At 52.1% G+C, this 17,991-nt stretch overlaps 5 protein-coding genes across 5 annotated transcripts; 3 read left to right on the forward strand and 2 right to left on the reverse strand.

Moving 5' to 3' along the window:
* Window positions 1–2: 2 nt before the first annotated feature.
* K489DRAFT_411734 (uncharacterized protein) lies at window positions 3–2,231 on the reverse strand (the record flags this gene model as incomplete). The annotated part of the gene is made up of 1 exon (XM_033607844.1): window positions 3–2,231. One exon carries the CDS (start codon window positions 2,229–2,231, stop codon window positions 3–5), a length of 2,229 nt encoding a protein of 742 aa, XP_033457511.1.
* Window positions 2,232–4,495: 2,264 nt separating this feature from the next.
* On the forward strand, window positions 4,496–7,382 carry K489DRAFT_382416 (uncharacterized protein). The gene is made up of 6 exons (XM_033605367.1): window positions 4,496–5,067; window positions 5,140–5,243; window positions 5,310–5,422; window positions 5,477–5,555; window positions 5,606–6,602; window positions 6,662–7,382. Exons 1-6 carry the CDS (start codon window positions 4,760–4,762, stop codon window positions 7,227–7,229), a joined length of 2,169 nt encoding a protein of 722 aa, XP_033457512.1. The 5' UTR covers window positions 4,496–4,759; the 3' UTR covers window positions 7,230–7,382.
* Window positions 7,383–7,819: 437 nt separating this feature from the next.
* On the forward strand, window positions 7,820–14,786 carry K489DRAFT_382417 (uncharacterized protein). The gene has a single exon (XM_033605368.1). The coding sequence runs from the start codon at window positions 7,973–7,975 to the stop codon at window positions 14,558–14,560; it is 6,588 nt and encodes a 2,195-aa protein (XP_033457513.1). The 5' UTR covers window positions 7,820–7,972; the 3' UTR covers window positions 14,561–14,786.
* A 309-nt stretch (window positions 14,787–15,095) lies between these two features.
* Window positions 15,096–16,284, forward strand: K489DRAFT_372274 (putative dolichyl-diphosphooligosaccharide-protein glycotransferase; the record flags this gene model as incomplete). Its single annotated transcript, XM_033603322.1, has 4 exons — window positions 15,096–15,446; window positions 15,510–15,610; window positions 15,671–16,029; window positions 16,103–16,284. 4 exons carry the CDS (start codon window positions 15,096–15,098, stop codon window positions 16,282–16,284), a joined length of 993 nt encoding a protein of 330 aa, XP_033457514.1.
* Window positions 16,285–17,077: 793 nt separating this feature from the next.
* On the reverse strand, window positions 17,078–17,578 carry K489DRAFT_411738 (uncharacterized protein; the record flags this gene model as incomplete). The annotated part of the gene is made up of 1 exon (XM_033607845.1): window positions 17,078–17,578. The coding sequence occupies one exon, from the start codon at window positions 17,576–17,578 to the stop codon at window positions 17,078–17,080; it is 501 nt and encodes a 166-aa protein (XP_033457515.1).
* Window positions 17,579–17,991: the final 413 nt, after the last annotated feature.

Here is a 17,991-nt window from a genome sequence, read left to right on the forward strand (position 1 = left end):
GCTCACGACATTGTCGACACGTGCGTCTCGAAAATGTCGTTTCTCCAGCCCTCGACCTCGAAATCTTCAATCCTTTCACGAGCCTGAACCGCTTGCTCGTTCCACACCTTGACGATGCTGCCGGGCGCATACACGCCTTTGAACACTCCCTTACCAGGCTGTGCGACACCGACACGAGTGTAGAGATCGGGATCATCCTCAGGCTTCAGACGGGCAGCGACAGCCTTGACGAAAGTCAGTAGATCGTTTGGATCGGCGATGCGAGTGGCGCGGAGACGCTCGCGAGCAAAAAGCAATTCGCGATTTGCAGCGTGGAAGAACTCCGCGAGGCCCTTGGCCATCTGTTTCTCCAAGACCTTCTTGATGATGGGTCGGAGTAGGGGCTTGAATAGCCAGCCAAGAATGCTGAACTTGCTCTTGCGGAATTCATAGTTGAGCTTGTGGATGTTGACGCGGACATCTCGCAGAGTAAGAATTTGTTCAAGCTTCTCGCGGCCAATTTCAACGTCGATGTGTACATCAACACCGCGATCATCGAGCGCGAAGCTTGCAATACCTTCGTCAGCCAAGCGGAGGAAGCCCTTGTGGGCACGCAGCCAAAATCCAAGCTCCTCAGCCTTGGCAGAGATGCCGTCGATCTTGATGGTGACGAGGTTTTTCATGCTGGTTGTGGTACGGAACTTGGCCTTACGGATTTCGACGTCATTGTATGCCTCCACCTTCAACTTGTACGGCAGGAAAGATGTATGGTTAACAGTCTTTCCTGGCTCAATGATGAGATTCTCCAAAAGAAGGTCAATCTCAGGGGTACTGATTTCGAGGCGTGGGATGGGGATGTGCTGGATCGCCGAGATTAAGAGAGGCACAAAGACGTTGATACTGTCGTGGAAGAGCTCGGGATTGGCGGCGCGATTCTTAGGAGAGAGGATGCTGACGATGCGTAGGGTAGTGTTGATCAGTTTCTGGATGTCGCTGTCCTGAGTCACACTGTTCCATGTCTTCTCGACTTGATTGAGAAGAGCTTGAATGTCCTTGCTTAGATTGCTTCCATTTCCGGACTTCTCGTTCTTCTCTCTGAGCTCCGTGAACTTTTCTTGGGCATTTTCGATGAAGTCGGGATCTGTCAGGAGCTTCTCGAGCGAGTCACCAGCATCTTCCATCAAGTCCTCAAATTGTGGGTCGCTCTCTTTGTGAACCATGAGCTTCTTGAACAAGCGCTCAGACTCCTCCCATTCTTTCTCGTCACCGAAACTAGTGACGAAGATCCACAGGTTGTGAATGGCTCGGTCAAAGGCTTCGTTCTCTTGGACATCGCGTTGAGCTACTTCCGTGATCTCTCCGGCAGCACGCGAGTAGACCATGGCATAGCGTTTGATCAACAGCGATATCACCGACACTGATTCGGAATAGTCCTTGCGCTGACGCAGGTTCAGAATTGCCTGTTTGAGCCGGTTGATGAGAGTCCGGCCTTCGTCGCCAGCCAGCTTGTCGTGTGCGCTGTCCGCAGCGGTCTTGGCTACTTCTGATGTACCGTTGGCTACAATCTTGCTTACTTCTGCGACCTCGTTGCCAAGGTCTTCTTTAGTGGGAGCTTGCTTCGAGTCATCCGCGCCAGGCTCAGCGACAGCTTTCTTGTCGGCTTCAGACGGATCGATCTGCTTGGCAGCCTCTTCCGCGACATTGGAGAGTGTGAAAGCGGAATCTCTGAAGACCTCGCGCCCAACCACGTTGAGGTCACTAAGGAAGACACGAAAGTCAGAGTTGGTGAGCAGCAAAGAGCCGACTGTGCGGAGACTCTCATAAGCTGCCGCAGTGTCCGCTTTTGCTCTACTCTTGTTCAGTCTCCTTGAGAGATCATCGGTGTCCACATCGATCTTGCTCTTGGAAAGGAACCAAATCGTGTCTTGAATCTGGTCCCGGCTATTCTTGTGTTCGAGCAAGTCCATGAACTCGACTAGCCATTGACGCACGAATTTGGTCAAACGGCGTCCACTTTCGGAAAGGTCGGTGTTGGTAGGATGGAGCACATCAGAAGCTAAGACCGTGCGCAAAGCGACAATTGCTTGTTCTGTGCTGGGCATGAAACCTTCTGTCAAAGCCTTCACCATCTGGTAGCTGTGTAGCTTTGCGTGCAGACGCCTCTGGAGGGCTGTATCGTCATTATAGCGCGGCAGAAGCGGCTCACGCTCAGCTTCGTCGGACTTCTTGCGGAAACCGAGGCAGGACGACATGGCGAATGCTTCTTGCGGTGGAAGCGATTGGCTCTGCGACAATAATCGAGGAGATAACGAGCCGCCGGTCTTTCGTCGAGAACTGATCCGTCAGAAAGTGAGCAAAGCGTGATCAGAGACGGGGCAGGCTGTCACTCCGAAGATTATAAAGGAAGAGAGAGTCAGAAGTTGGCAGTGATGATGAGGGAAAGCAGTAGCATACGTAGGTGTAGCTACGGACGATGTGTAGCTTCCCACTTCGACAGGCGCGTTCACCACGGGCGTCACTTGCGTCCAAGAACCCAGCGATGATGACATAGGGCTGGGCCATTGGCCAATCAGCCGCTGATAATGCTCTTCGTGGCTCGCTTCGGGCCGCGCCATCCCGACGCGCTTACTGAGCGTCGATGACTGAGACCTCAATATAGTAAGTGCTCGTGTGATCAAGATACACCAAACAAGCTGGTCTTGTTCTGCAGACCACGGACCACCTGGGCACCATTGGAAAGTTGACGATTGTGAGACAAGCCTGAATTCTGAGACCATCGTACCCTCCGTAGTTGTAAAGTTGTAAACAAGACTTCGGCCCGCTCAACACCAACGTCATGACTTACCTATCACTACGAATCTGTATCCGCGGGATACCTTTTCCAATATGCTTCAATCTCCGATGATGCGCTCAAATGTTTCGCTCCCCTTTTAAATGTTATGCGTGTATAGTCAAAGCCCAGTATTGCGCTGTTCCAGGCAGGAGCAGAAGAGGTCTGGGACATTCACGCGCGAATTTGCGATGCCGAGGTGACTGTCAATGGACTTGCCGAGCTGTGAACTTGACGAACAACCGTGGACTGCAATGAATGGGAGATTTATCAGCCACGCTCATCAAAGGCTACTTGCAGTCTACCCAGAACTCTCTTTCCTGGTATAATGGCCACATCATGCATGTGCTCCCTTGTCGGGTTAGATATTGCATATGGCGTCGCTGGCATGTTGCGCCCAGCGGAGTGATGCGTGTTTGGAGACTACGGAAGATGTCGGATGGAACGGGCATTCCCTCGGTTCTCTGATGAGTCTCTTGCTTACCATGCAAGTCAGCCACGAAATCTTGAAGTCTGCGATGGATTATGCCCTTTGCATGTACACATGGGATCAATATGAAGAGCGGCCGAGACAGTCGACACCGCGAGCATGACTCCTGGTGTGCGCAAGCCTGCATAAGCAGCATTGCGACCACGTATCAACATACTGTAGTGCCGTAGCAATGATGCAGAATAGTGCCGTGATGGGAGGATTGTGACAGGGGGGCTCCAAGAATGCAATATTTCCAAGGTTGCGTCTGTTCGGGCAATGGTGAAGACTCGCACGCTCGCAAGGCTCAACCTCGATCCTTCCGACTGTTGAACGGTCTGAAACTCGTACCGCAGTATGACTGGTCCTACTTCCACCAGTCCGCAATGTAGAACGTTCTCGTAAACATTCGCGACATCTCCTACCGGAGGCAATGTCGACGCAGTTCATAATGTGCATCCTTCGATCGCTGAATACATACTAGTCCTCAAGGCGGGTGTGCTCGTTTCCGCACACAAGCTCATGGACATCATGCGATGGCGCTCCCTCTTTTTCAGTGAAGACGTTCATTCTCTTTCCATGCTGATGTATGCCGTCTGCGTATCCGCTGAGGAACTCTGTTTGCGGTTTTGACAAATGGGACTCTGCGTGCAACGATATCACCATAATAATAAACTGGTACTGGTGGATGACATCTGATGCTCAACGTTATGCCTGACAAAGAGATCGAACGCCCCATTCTCCGTCCGATAACACCGCACCCGCGTCCCGCATTCGAGGTTTTCCGGATGTCATCCTCGCACCGCTTCGAGTTCTGATCAACACTGATGGGAGATGATGAGTTCGTACGCCTCCATGATCAGTCTATCCAATACCAGGAGTCCAATTTCCAATTGTCACCATGACTCCCCTTAAATGGTTTCGCCTCGGAATGATGAACACATGCGATGCTTTCGCCCTGTGATCTGAGAAATGCGGGTGAAACGTTTGGCTATACTATTTCTGTACTTCATCCACAATGCACTGATCACAATTGGAGCGCCAGTAATCCGCCAGTTCCGCCATGTCCGTCGTTGCATACAGGCCAGTGAGGCCGAGAGAGCGAGCAGCCCTTTTCCCCTCGTGTTTCCGATGGCCGTCCGGGCGGCGGAGTTCCCTACCGCAAGCTGGGAAGCCCAAGTTCGACCGTTTCTGTTTTAGCCCCGAGTTTGTGTGCGCGCGCATTCCTCACTTCCCCAGAAATCTTGCCCCCCCGAGAACAAAAGTTCGGCCGGAAATAACAACCGCGGCGATTTGGAGCATACTTTTTGTTCGGCCGTCACAGGTACACACAGAGCTGTGCGAGCGAATATCCTTCCCTTCTCGAGCCTTTTGGGTCATCACTTGCAACACTTCTCCGCTCATTACCTGTGTCCCTCACTGCCGCTATCCTTTCATCCTATTAACCGCGGCAGGACCCGGTTTCTCCCTCATCCATCCTCATGCCATTGATACGTCCCTCTCCCCATATTACCCTGAGAAGAGCCCAGCGAACCTCTTGTGCTGCTGCCTCCATCCTCCCTCTCCCTCCTCCTTCTCTCCCCTCAGCTCTTGCTGTCCGTTCTGTCCATACGAATAGAGTCGCCTCTTCAATAATCAAGCCAATCGACAGAACCGTCCACTCCCAGCTGCACGCTTCGTCAAGACGGACAATGGCTTCCACTACCAAGCGCGGAAGCCTGCCATTGGCAAACCTCAAGAACCCTGCCGACAATCATCACCATGAGAGACATGTCGCCCTGCCTGCGCCGTAAGTCGTGCAAAGTCTTCGAGTATTCGTGCATGAAAGCAGCCGAGCTGACCCAGTGTGACTCGTGAGCAGGCAAGATTACGATACAACCCACAGCATTGAGACTCGCAAATACCTAAGAACGTATGGCCTCACGCCGCCAGGCGTGGACACCTTCAAGACGCAGAATGACCGAGGTGGGATCAGCTTCTTGTGAACTGACGAGCGCCCACGGAATTCGAAGCTAATGCAGCGCTTGCTAGCTCTTGCAATCCTCAACTCACGAAAGACACCCATCGAGAAGTACCAATACCTCTCCGTCCTCCGCACCACCAACGTCCACCTCTTCTACCGCTTGATCACCGAGAACATCAAGGTATGCAGGCGATCATTTGCATGAATCGTGCTCGAAAGCTGACACGCCGTGCAGGACATCACGCCCCTCATCTACACACCCACCGTTGGTGAGGCATGTCAGCGATGGTCGGAACTCTACACTCAGCCAGAGGGTAAGCAGCTCGATGATCCGGTTCACAAACGCGTCTAATCTTGAACATAGGTCTATACCTCTCTTTCGAGGACAAGGGACACCTCCATTCTGTGATTCAAAACTGGCCCCACACCGCCGAGATCGCCGTCGTTACTGACGGTTCCCGCATCCTGGGTCTTGGTGACCTCGGCATCAATGGAATGGGCATCCCCGTTGGCAAATTGTCCCTCTACACAGCCTGCGCTGGCATTCACCCTCTACGAACCCTCCCGATTTGCTTAGATCTCGGAACTGGAAACGAGACCTTCCGCAACGATCCTCTCTACTTGGGAAGCCGCCGACCCAAAGTCACCGCTGAGGAAGAGAAGGAATTCCTGGACGAGATGATGGCTGCTTTGACGGAGCGCTGGCCAAGCATTGTGATCCAATACGAGGATTTCAAGAATCCATTCCCATCTCTCGAGCGGTACCAGGATACATACACCATGTTCAACGACGACATCCAGGGCACTGGTGCTGTCATCCTTGGTGGCTTCATCAACGCTGTCAAGCAATCTGGCGTGGCCCCCAAGGATCAGCGTGCTGTATTCCTCGGCGCCGGCTCTGCTGGTGTTGGTGTTGCCAAGCAGCTCGCCGAGTTTTTCATCAAGGAAGGCCTTACCGAAGACGAGGCGCGCCAGCGATTCTGGCTCGTCGACTCCCAGGGCATGGTAGCCAACGACCGACCTGGCAAGCTCGCAGAGCACAAGCTCTACTTTGCGCGTGACGACAACAACGGCCAACAATTCAAGACCCTCGAGGAGGTTGTTGAGTACGTCAAGCCAACCATCCTCATGGGTCTCTCCACCATCGGCGGCGCTTTCACTCCCAAGATTCTCGAGCGCATGGCCGAGCTCAACGATCGCCCTGTCATCTTTCCTTTGTCAAATCCTTCCAGCAAGTCCGAGTGCACCTTTGAGGCCGCAATCAAGCACACCAAGGGCAAGTGCCTCTTCGCTTCCGGATCGCCCTTCCCGAGCCTGGAATTTGAGGGCAAAGAGCTCACACCCGGCCAGGGAAACAATGTGTAAGTGCACGGTAGCATCTCGATTGTCATGGTGGGCAGAATCTGACATTCTGATACAGCTATGTGTTCCCCGGTATCGGCCTTGGCGCCATTCTCAGCAAAGCCGTCAACATTACTCAAAACATGATCTACGCTTCCGGCGAGGCCCTTAGCAATGCCTTGTTGCCCCAGGAAATCGCCGACAACTGGCTCTACCCTGACATCAGCCGCATCCGGGACGTTAGCGTCATCGTTACGCGCAAAGTCATTCGTGCGGCGCAAGCCGATAAGATGGACCGCGAGCTTGCGCTCCGCAACATCACCGATGAGCAGCTTGACGAGTACATCCGTACACGGATGTATGACCCTTTCCGCGAGCACGAGAAGGTCGCTCACGAGATTGAGGACGTGACCGGTAGGAAGCCCCCGGCTCCTGTTGCTGCTACCAATGGTTTTGCTCCTACACCGGCACTTGCCGCTGCTGCTACCACCACCACCGCGGCCGAGACACCCGCCGATGCTGCTGCTGCTCCCGCGGCAACAAAGTCGGAGGCTAATGGCAACACCCACAAACCCCTTATCCGTTCCGTGTCGCAATTCCTTCGCCACAGCTTGCATTTCCGCTCATCGTCGGAAAAAGCTCACTAGTTGATGAGTCGTACAGTACCCAAGTCGCGTCTATGATGGACCCCTGATCGCAGGCAAGAAATGTGGAAGGCACAAATGAATTGAAGCATTGTTGGACAAAAAAAAGTGGATCAGATGTGCAACAAGAGGTGACGGTTCAGGTACGCAGGTTGATTTCTTTGTCTGGAAGGGGAATACGACACTCTCGTCGTAAAGTGGACGGCGTTTCCTGTCTTTGTGTTTATGGTTAGGAATGGATATGCAATTTGATTCAAATCAGATAAGAGATGGATAGAAGGTCTAGATTGATGCTTCGCTCTCTGAAAGGAAAAAAACAATACACATGCTCCTATACAAATTGTTCCCGAGGTTTGTTGTTCCATCAATTGTCACATCTATCTCGTGGCTTGTTAATCGACCTTTGCATTCCAAGGTTTGCTTGAGTTTATGACCCGGGGGCATTGCCGAGGGCATCCATTTGAAATGGCACGTGAATGGATCACCACGTGAGCCCGCGCAGAGCCCTGAACGTTCGTCCCTGATTTTCAAAACCTAACCCCTCGGAGCAGTCGCGTGTCGCGTCTCCCTGGAATTATCACGTCCATTGGCAACGCCTCCAAATTTCTATTTCATAGTTGTGATGTGAGCGATACTCTCACGCCCTGTTTGCGATGTGTTGAGGTTTGCATTTTCACGCTCTTTTTGTCATATCATCGGTCACATAGACTGCTCGTTGGAGTTATTTTTGAGCTGGCCTATCGAAAATGACGCGAGCTCAGGCAAAGAAAGGCGGTCTCAAGATCAATGACTTTTTTACCAAGTCACCTAATATCGTAGTAGCGGCACCAACATCAAAGCGGAAACGGGCTGTGAGTGAAGAAAGCGAAGCTTCAGTTGAAGTGCCACCTCGGAAAACTTCACGCGTTACGACCTCCACATCGAAGGCCCATCATGTTCCAATAGCCTGGGTTCAGTTGCCCACATACGATAACACATTTTTGGCTGCATACGAGGCGGAGGCTCACGAGCCTGAAATCGAGGATGGTAGAAAGAACAGACACACAACAAGACAAGACCGCAAGGCTCCGCAGCGCCATACACCTGATCGTGTTGATCTTTCCGTGCTTTCACTAAAAGAGCCCACTCCTCCTCCTCCTCCTCCTCCTGAAGACGGACAACGCCGCAGCAGAAGAACAAGCCGGAAACAAATCCGATATTCTGAGATTCTGCTTGGCGATGACGATGACGAGGATGAGAACGAAGAAAAAATCATCGCGCCCCGGAAGATCGCGAAGGCTGATGCGCAATGTAGACACGACTCAGACTTTGAAGGCCATAGCGAGACTGAGGATGATGATGATGCCCAATCTTCCGATGTCATCTCCGAAGCAGAGTCCACCCCACAAACATCGGAAGTACCTAGCGAAGATGAGACAGCAAGCAAGTCAAAGCCGAAGTCAAAGGCAAAACCAAAATCAGCTTCAGGCGAATCGAGTACGAGAACAGACAGATCGACATCTAGGATGAATAACCTGTTCACAAAGCCAAGGGGCTTGGACCTATCATTACCTCCACTGCATAGGATCGAGGACATCTTTGCCGACATTACAGAGAAAGCAATCACGGAGGGCTATCAGAAGGCTGTTGATGACCTGCAGGTTCGTAAGCGGCCATTCAGAGTAGCCACTATGTGCTCTGGTACCGAATCGCCACTACTCGCCCTTAGAATGATACAGAAGTGCCTTGCCGCGACCGGTCGCAAGGTAGATGAAACAATGATCGAGCATGTGTTTTCTGCAGAGATCGTGCCGTACAAACAAGCCTATATCGAGCGCAACTTCGCGCCTAACATCATCTTTCGTGACATTACAGAGCTAACGACTGCACTCGAGCACCCAGAGCCAGTCGCAACCACTGTTTATGGTGCCAAAGTTCCTGTGCCGAAGGACATCGATTTCGTCATAGCCGGTACCTCGTGTGTCGATTTCTCGAGGTTGAATAACCACCAGAAAGGCCTGGATGGCGGGGAATCCGGTGATACATGGAATGCAGTGTTGGCCTTTTGCCGTGTTTTCCAACCAGCAATTGTCCTGCTGGAGAATGTGAAGGGCGCTCAATGGAATGTAATGCTCGGCGACTATGAGGAAATTGGGTATGAGTCGATTGGTGCTTATGTCAACTCGAAGGACTACTACCTACCGCAAACCCGCCAACGAGGATACATGGCTTGCTTCAATCAGTCTTTGATGGCAGCGGGAGGGAAGACATCAGAAGTTGGCGCCCGATGGTTACATTTGATGGCCAAATTTCAGAGGTTCGCCAGCGCACCAGCATCATCGTTTCTGCAATCATCAAGCGAAGGCGAAGTGATCCTCGATGAACCCAACACAAAGGAGGTCGACTGGGAAAAGTGTGCTGTGAGACAAATGGCCTATCGCCAGGACATGAAACTTGGAAATGCGCGACCGATAACACATTGGCAGGAGAGCAACACAATGTTGCCACCAGAAAACAGCTCGCGGGCCTGGTTCAAGCGGCAAGTGCAGCGCGTCCTTGACACAATTGATTGTGCGCACATTCGCAATGCGTTACCCGACAACGGTGCTTACGATTCGCATTTCAAGACTCGTATCTGGGACCTTTCACAGAATGTCGACCGCGAGAAGGACTCGCGTCAATTCGGGATCGTTGGATGCATCACTCCAAGCGGCATATTTTTCGTGTCGGACGCTGGTCGCGCGCTCACGGCCGAAGAGCTTCTCAGTCTGCAAGGGATCCCACTCGACGAGATTAGCTTTACGACAGAGTCACCGAAAGAAATCCAGGATCTTGCAGGGAATGCGATGAGCACTCCTGTCGTAGGCTGCGCCATCGCGGCAGCGCTTATTGCAGCATCAGGAACAGGACTTCTCGGTGATTATCGAACAGATGAGGAGTGTGTTGCTTCATCCACAAATGTAACAAGGAAAGCGAAGATCGTTATCAACAAAGCTGAAGCACAGTCATTCAAATCAAGCGAGGCGGAGTTTGACCTGAATCGTATCTTGTGCGGCGCCGCGGAGGCATCTCGAATGTGCTACTGTGAAGGCGCGAAGGGCACTGCAAAGTCATCAATTCAGAAGTGTGCTGATTGCGACCACACTACGTGTACTGCTTGTGGTGGCAATCCTATGCACAATTATCAAGCTCACAGCTTTGTTCCAAGAAAATCTGCGACGCAGTTCGAAGATGAGCTAAGAGCTCTCTTGCCGTTACGATTGAAGTTCAAGCCCGAGAAAGTGGTTGATAGCCTTCGACCCCATCACGAGCAGGCATACCTTAACATTGTCTCTGCGGCACTCGTGAATGATTTCTGGTTCGATTCCGTGCAACGTACGTATTGCTGGAAAGCGACTTACGTGAACAGAGACAGTCGTCTTGACTTTGTCATTGATGGTCAGCAAGCGGAGTGGTGGCTATACGTCAATGCGCCGGTCAATTTGTCAAGCAAGGACAAGTTACGCAAATGGTTCGACCTCCCGATCGCAAGATCGCAGGTGCTGAATTCCCCACTTGGAGACGATTGGCAATGGCGATTGCCTAATCGCACGTCGACCAAAGCGACGGTCACTTCAAGCGGCAAACATGTCTCGTCTTGGTGGAACCGCTTAGGAATGCCAGAGTTCCAGGGCCATGACGTGCCCGATCGGCTGAGTATCGTGTGCCAGCCGGGACTTCTTGCTGAAGCTGTGAACGGAACTTATCAATATCTACCAAACTGCGGCAAGGCGTCGAACAGCTTGTTCAAGCGCATCAGCAGCGAGAATGACGGCGGGGATGAAAGACCGCTCTTCCTCTTCCTCGACCCAACGAGAGTCGGCGACCCTATCAAAGACTCATTCGTATTTTCTCACAACATGGCTAGGCTTGACTATAGCGAGGTCCGTGACGTTGTCGCAAACATCGATTATGCTTGGAGACCCTGGCCGTACAAGCAATCGGCTGCATCGGTTGACATCGGCACCGATCATACCTGGGTCAGTTTGGACTGCGGACCAGCTACGCATGATGTTCAGCTCGAGATGAAGCTTTACAAAAGCGACGATCTCAACAATCTTCTTCAGAACACGACTTGCACAGAGGCGATCATGGTCGGGAGTTGCTCCTTGCCTTACGTTATTGACGACCAGACTGTCTCACCAGACGACGACAAATTCTTCGCCTCACAGAATGGGATTTTCGAAGCCTTGCGACGCAATCTGTCCGGATCTCAATGGACCCCATTATGTTTCGTCGACGGTGTTGATACTGCCTGTCAGCACGGCTGTGCACCTGACACACCCGAAACGCGATGGCGACTAAACGCGGACGAAAAGTTGACACCGTATGATGACCCTGCAAGTGCAGGAATCTATGAGAGGGCTATCAAGGCAAGAATTCTTCCAATCTTTGTCGAGATTCGCGACTCAACGCTCGGCTTGTGCGTCAATCCTGCCACGTTAGCCCATCGAGCGGCCGCAAGATTGATCCCCACTGCCGCTGATGTTCGCTTCCAGTGGCGACTGGTGGTCGATGCGCAAGAAATCGGTGGCTACACCACGCGTAAACCTTTCCAGATTCAAGCGACTACAGGCATTGCGCCATTCGCCGGCTCTGTCGGAGCAGTCGAGCTGTTTCCCAAACAACGTCTTGCCCTTGCTTGGATGAAAGCGCAGGAAGCCGGTACTGATTTCGTGCTCGAGGAAGTGGCCGACGCCGAAATTCCGGCCCTCGGCTGGCGAAGTGAGGTTCGAGCCGAATGCTCGGTGAGAATCCGTGGCGGTATTTGTGCTGACCATCCTGGGTTTGGGAAAACAATCACCAGCCTTGCGTTGATTGAGTCACAATATATAGATGTCGGACGCTTGGCAATCGAAGCAGACATCGTCAGCCACCAGCAGGGCACTGCAGCTGGACTGCTGCCTACAGCAGCGACTCTTATCGTTTCCCCTCCTCATCTCGTACAGCAGTGGGAGATGGAGATCAAAGAAAAGCTTGGCTCCAGCAAGAATATCATAGCGATCAAGACGGTCAAGGATTTGGATAAGTACGCCATCGCAGACTTCAAACAAGCCAAGATCATTGTGGTGAATCGAAAGCTCTTTGCGAACGATAGCTATCTTGCGCGCCTTGCAGCCCTGGCTGCAATCCCTGCTCCGATCACGAATTCTGGCCGGTCGTTTCAAAAGTGGATGCAATATGCCTCTGAGCAGATACCTAAGCACCTGAGTGTTTTCAAAACACACGGCGCTACGGGTTTGAAGGAGGAGGTTAAGACTCGATTTCAGGACAACATTGATAGCGAAATCTTCCAGGCTGCGATCCCGTCGCGTCGTCTGAAAGGCAAGGCCTACGCAGAGCGAGCAAAAGGGAAACCCCAGAAAGCTGTCAGCTCGTACTCCGCCACTATCGACCCATCTTCTGTTGGTCGACCGTTGTTCGAGATGTTTTACTTCAATCGTCTCATTGTCGACGAGTTTCACGAAAGCGATGTCAAAGAAATGGCCCACATCGTACGTCTACAAGCCGACAAACGTTGGGGGCTCTCAGCTACACCTGCAATGGACGATGCTTACGACGTCGCTCAAATAGCGAGGCTGCTTGGAATTAGTCTTCGTACAGGTAGCTCAGCACGCGGCATCATGAAGAAGCGGAACCGCGATGAACTCAAGAAAGACATGACAGACTTTCAGCTTTTCGAAATGATGCGACACTCGCCATCCGACGTGCAGCAATCAAGGGTGTACGAGCATGCGCAAAAATTTCTGGATGTTTTCGTCCGCCAGAATGTCATGGATTTCGACATCCCTTTCAAGGAGTGCCTAGTGCCGGTAGTACTTGACTCTAGCCATCGTGCACTTTACACGGAACTGTCCCAGCATCTCAACTCCCTCGATATGCAGATCAAGAAAGTCAAGGTGTCTAAAACTGGCACGCAACTTGAGAGGCAGAAGGCTTTGATGGAAGATTTCTCTTTGTCATCGACGGCTGAAGGCGTTTTGTCCTGCAAGGCAGCATATTCAGACGCAACCGGCCTAGCGGAAATAATCAAACGTCGGGAGAACGAGGTCAAGACATTTCTTGACGAAATTCCTGCAGTGATGCGCCTCGCACACTCTAAAGAGAAGGGCTACTTCATCAAATGGCTTGCCGACATTCGAGGTGGCTCTTTAGGCGATGCAGAAGCAACGTCCCAGATCATTGAGCTCGCACCAGCTCAAGCCAAAGCCGACAGTAAAGTGACAGCGGTCAAAAGGGGTCAGAAAGCTAACAGCGACGAGATGGACGACTTAGGCACTGGACGCGTGCATACAGCGAAACTCAACACCCTTTGCAAGAATCTTCTGATTTCAAAACGCTCCGAGCGATTTGTATCCAACGTGAAGGTCATACAGGAGGCGCCGCTGGAGGGTAAAGCACAACTTTGCGACAGCACCGAGTGCCAGCGTCTGCTCGCCAGCAACGATCGGGCAGTATCTGCCTTCTGTGGCCATGTGATTTGCCGATCGTGTTTCGGTCACCAGGAGCAAAGCCTGAGCACTGCTTGTCCCGCCAAAGGTTGCTCAAGTTCGCTTTACGATTACCATCTTCTATGGGCACAGAAAATGGGCGGCGTGGAAACAGCGCGGAAGAAGCATGGTGGCGCCAAACTCGGTGCAGCTATGGATCTCTTGAAGGAAATTGGAGCAAAATGCGAGCAGGCCATCGTTTTCGTACAGTTCTCCAACCAATTGAGCGAAGTCGAGGCGGCTCTCACTGCCGAAGGCATTCCGGCATTAGTCGTCCACTCGGATTCCGAGTTCCAGAAGATCGAGGAGTTCAAGACATCCTCGAGCGACACGGCTGTAGCGTTAGTCCTCAATACTGCCGACAGAACAGCGTCCGGATCTAACCTGCAGAACGCGAACCATGTCATTTTCCTGAGCCCATTACTGAAAAGCTCACAATACGACTATGCCGCAACGATGGCACAAGCGATTGGGAGAGTCCGCCGACATGGACAGAAGCGGGACGTCCAGGTACATCGCCTAGTGGCCTTGGATACGATCGATGTTGACATCTTAGAACATCGCGAGCGCCGGATTACAGCACTCGCCGAGCGCGAACAATCGTTGGATAAAACGCAAACAACTGGACGATCGTCCGATCCAGAGAAGACCCAGCTCATCCGCGACGACAAGGGACGTTTCAGTCTCCAACCTCGCAGCTGGTTGACAGGCTCGCGCAATGGACAGGGAGTATTAACGGCGAACGGCAAAGGCCGAGTACCAGGGTTTGAAGATTTTAGCAGTCTGGTGAAGTTCTCAGGCGCATACGCAGAGGGCGATGAATAAAAGAGAACTGCCTCCAAAGTTGGATTGTATTCCTTGCTTGGATTCTGTCAAGAACGTTGTTCTTGTCTTTTACTGTTATACCCACCATGCATACATGGACATCATTGTAATTTTTGGAATCCCAGACCTGGTTCACGAAGCACGTTTGTTGAGGCGATTGTACCGCAGTGTAACATAGTCGGGCTGTGAAATCGCACTTTCGAGGAGCGCCAATGGCATCTTTGACATCTGACAATACCTGCCGAACGCTGGTGTGCCAACCATACTCCTTTTATAGATCGAACTGTCAGGATGACTGTTGATGATATGAAACGGACAGATGCTTTGCTAGATTCCATCAAGCATTCGATTGAAGCTGTGCTACCCGCAGCAAAGGCGAAGCGGGAATAAGCGGGCACCTGCAACCAACCCTGCCAAGAGGACAACTTGAGCTTTGAACTTATGACATCCATACTGGCTACGCGGCGCGTTGATCTGAGAGAAGCCATTGAGGGAGGTAGCCTGCTTCATTCTGCCCACAATCACATCCTGAACAATGCGGTTGCTCAACATTCTGACCGCAGCTCTGCTGCCGCTCACAGCGCTCGCCGCGAAAAAAACACCTGCCGAGCGATTCGACGCCGCCTGGGCGAAGCAGGTCGCTGCCGCCGGCCCTGCAAAATTGACCGACATCAGCTACGAGTCCCTCACCAAAGCGCCTCGTGACCACTCCGTCGCAGTACTTCTCACTGCTTTGGACGCTCGATTCAGCTGTCAATTGTGCAAGGATTTCCAATCAGAATGGAATCTCCTCGCGAAATCTTGGATTAAGGGCGACAAGGCGGCCGAGTCGAAGTTATTATTCGGAACATTGGACTTCTTGGACGGCAAGTCTGTCTTCCAGGCGGTAAGAGATATGCAATATCAGGGATCGTATGTTGGCAAGAGATCTGATCATCATATCCGGTAGCTTCAATTACAAAGCGCGCCAGTCATTCTGCTGTTCAAGCCTACCATCGGACCACATGCGGACAACAACAACAACCCGGAGCGATTCGACTTTGGAGGAGGGTGAGGCATATCCCCAGGGATAAATCGATACTGCACAAGAGACTGATACTTGAGGAACAGTCAAATTAACAAAGCAGAGCCAGTGCGCGAATGGATCGCTCACCATCTTCCGAACCGACCACACCCTGCAGTCGTCCGTCCTGTCGACTACGTGAAGCTTGCGATCATCGGCACAGCAGTACTCGGCGTGGTGACCTTTGGCGCCACCGCAGGACATCTCGTCCTCCCGATCATCCAGAACCGCAACCTCTGGGCTGCCATCAGCCTTATCTCTGTGCTGCTGTTCACCAGCGGCTACATGTTCAACCAAATCCGTAAGGTACCGTACGTAGCTGGAGATGGAAAAGGCGGCATCAGCTATTTCGCTGGTGGCTTCTCCAACCAGTTCGGAGCAGAGACGCAGATCGTTGCGGCAATGTGTGAGTGCAGAGTATTATCCTAAAGAGCGCAAGCTCTGAGCAGAAGAGAAGCTGACATTCTTTGGGCATACAGACGGCGTTCTCGCCTTCGCGACTATCAGCCTGGCCATAAAGGTACCGCGCATGACCGATCCTCGCGCTCAGCAAATCGCAGTCATCGCTTGGGCGGCAATTATCCTCGGCATGTATTCGTTCCTCATCAGCATTTTCCGGATAAAGAATGCTGGCTACCCGTTCTGGCTGCCGCCCTTTTGAGCGCATTGAGCGATGGAAGGAGAAGAGCAAGACATTGCTTGACAAACGATGTGAGGAGGAGAAATACTCAAAGTTTTGTCACGTCACGAATGAAATGCTTTCCATAGCAGGCCATATTCTGTACACAGATGCATCATGTTCCTGCTGAAAAGAGGTGGGTGCGATAGTGACATGCGATAAGCGTTTCTCTACAGCAATTTGACATAAGTTTGGAGGCTCAAGGTCACAACGAGGCTCTGAACAAGATCACATGAAATTGCGCACACTTGGCGCCGTGGCACGAACACACGCTAGAAGCATCCTCAAGAGGCTTGTTGTCATTAAAGATGATGGCTTTACTGCCAGATATTTACAATCAATAATAGTGATATAAAAAGTAAGCGACACGCAGCGGTGTGGGTGTCGCAACGATAGCACCCGACTGAAGTCTGCAATAAAGATCCGGCGTGGGTGTCGTTGGGATCACATGCCGATGCGATGGTATGGCGCAATAATATGTGGTGAGCCATTCGCAACAAGCTTGTCATCTGCTCAACGCGCCCAACCTGAAATACAATGCTTGATGAGAAAGAAAAGACAGGCCCGCGGTGCCACAGATGCCGTGTGAAAGATTCGACCTGGCGGAAGTGCTGTGCGTGTGAAGTTCAACCTGATAACGCCGTCCTGGTGTGTGTCGCTGAAGCGCATGAATGCGAAAAAATAATAATGTGATCAGCGAGTGCAAGTGTGTATCGCTGGAAATGCTGGAATCAAATAGAAATCCTCAAATGCTTGCATCAGAGACACCAAGCATTCATGCGCTGCTTCGTCGGTCGAGATCCCCGGTCGGCAAGGCAGCGATCGCGGGCGTGCTGACCCGCCTCCGTCGTTGCCGTTTGAGCTCGAATTCGGCTTCGATGAGTCGCGCTTGAACCCAGAGTCGCATCTTGCTGTCTTGTCGTACGGTTTCGCAATTGAGGAGGTCAGTGAGGGTCATCTTGAGGTCGTATGTGGCATTTTCGGTGTCCGACGATGATGCCGAGCTGCAGTTTCCCGAGCATTCTAGCACGCCATCTTCTGGTATCGGAGAAATCGTCGTTGTGGAGGGCGATGTTCGCTTTCTCGCGGGTCTTGCGGGTCGAGGAAGGGTGAAATCTGAAGAGGCCGGCATGGCATAGATGGTGTTTCTGGCCGTACTAGCGTTGAGTGTGGGTGAGGAGGTCGTTGAACTGGCTTCTGATGGTGTTGCTGATGATATCGAGGCCTCAGTCGTGGATAGTCGAAGCATTTCTTCGAGTGATAGAGAGAACGACATTGATGCTAGGGAGTATCTACGGCTGGAAATAAAGTGCTCATTGACTCTGGAAACGAAAATGCAACAATTTCACCATCGAGTATATGTATCAGAACAGCATCGAGGTCAATCCAACGCGAGCCTACTAATGCAGTCGTGTTGGGCCTGTCCTACTTGTCCTGGTGCGTGGCTGCAAGCCCTCACACCATTCGCACGAAGGAATAAGCTGGTGATCACGATAGAAAAGCCTCCCGCGTGGTGGGATGCGCCTCTGACAGATAAGATGTTGGGGCAGCTCGTGGTGTAGCGCACGACACCCGATACGACAGGGGAATTGGCTGCTAATAAAGAGCTCTCGGTCGGGACTTTCGATGCACAGATCAGTTGTGCTGGGGCGTGACCAAGCGCAGATTGTGGTGATTTGGGCACGCCTC

Source organism: Dissoconium aciculare (genome assembly GCF_010015565.1).
Source record: "Dissoconium aciculare CBS 342.82 unplaced genomic scaffold K489scaffold_10, whole genome shotgun sequence".
Classification (NCBI taxonomy): Eukaryota; Fungi; Ascomycota; class Dothideomycetes; order Mycosphaerellales; family Dissoconiaceae; genus Dissoconium; species Dissoconium aciculare.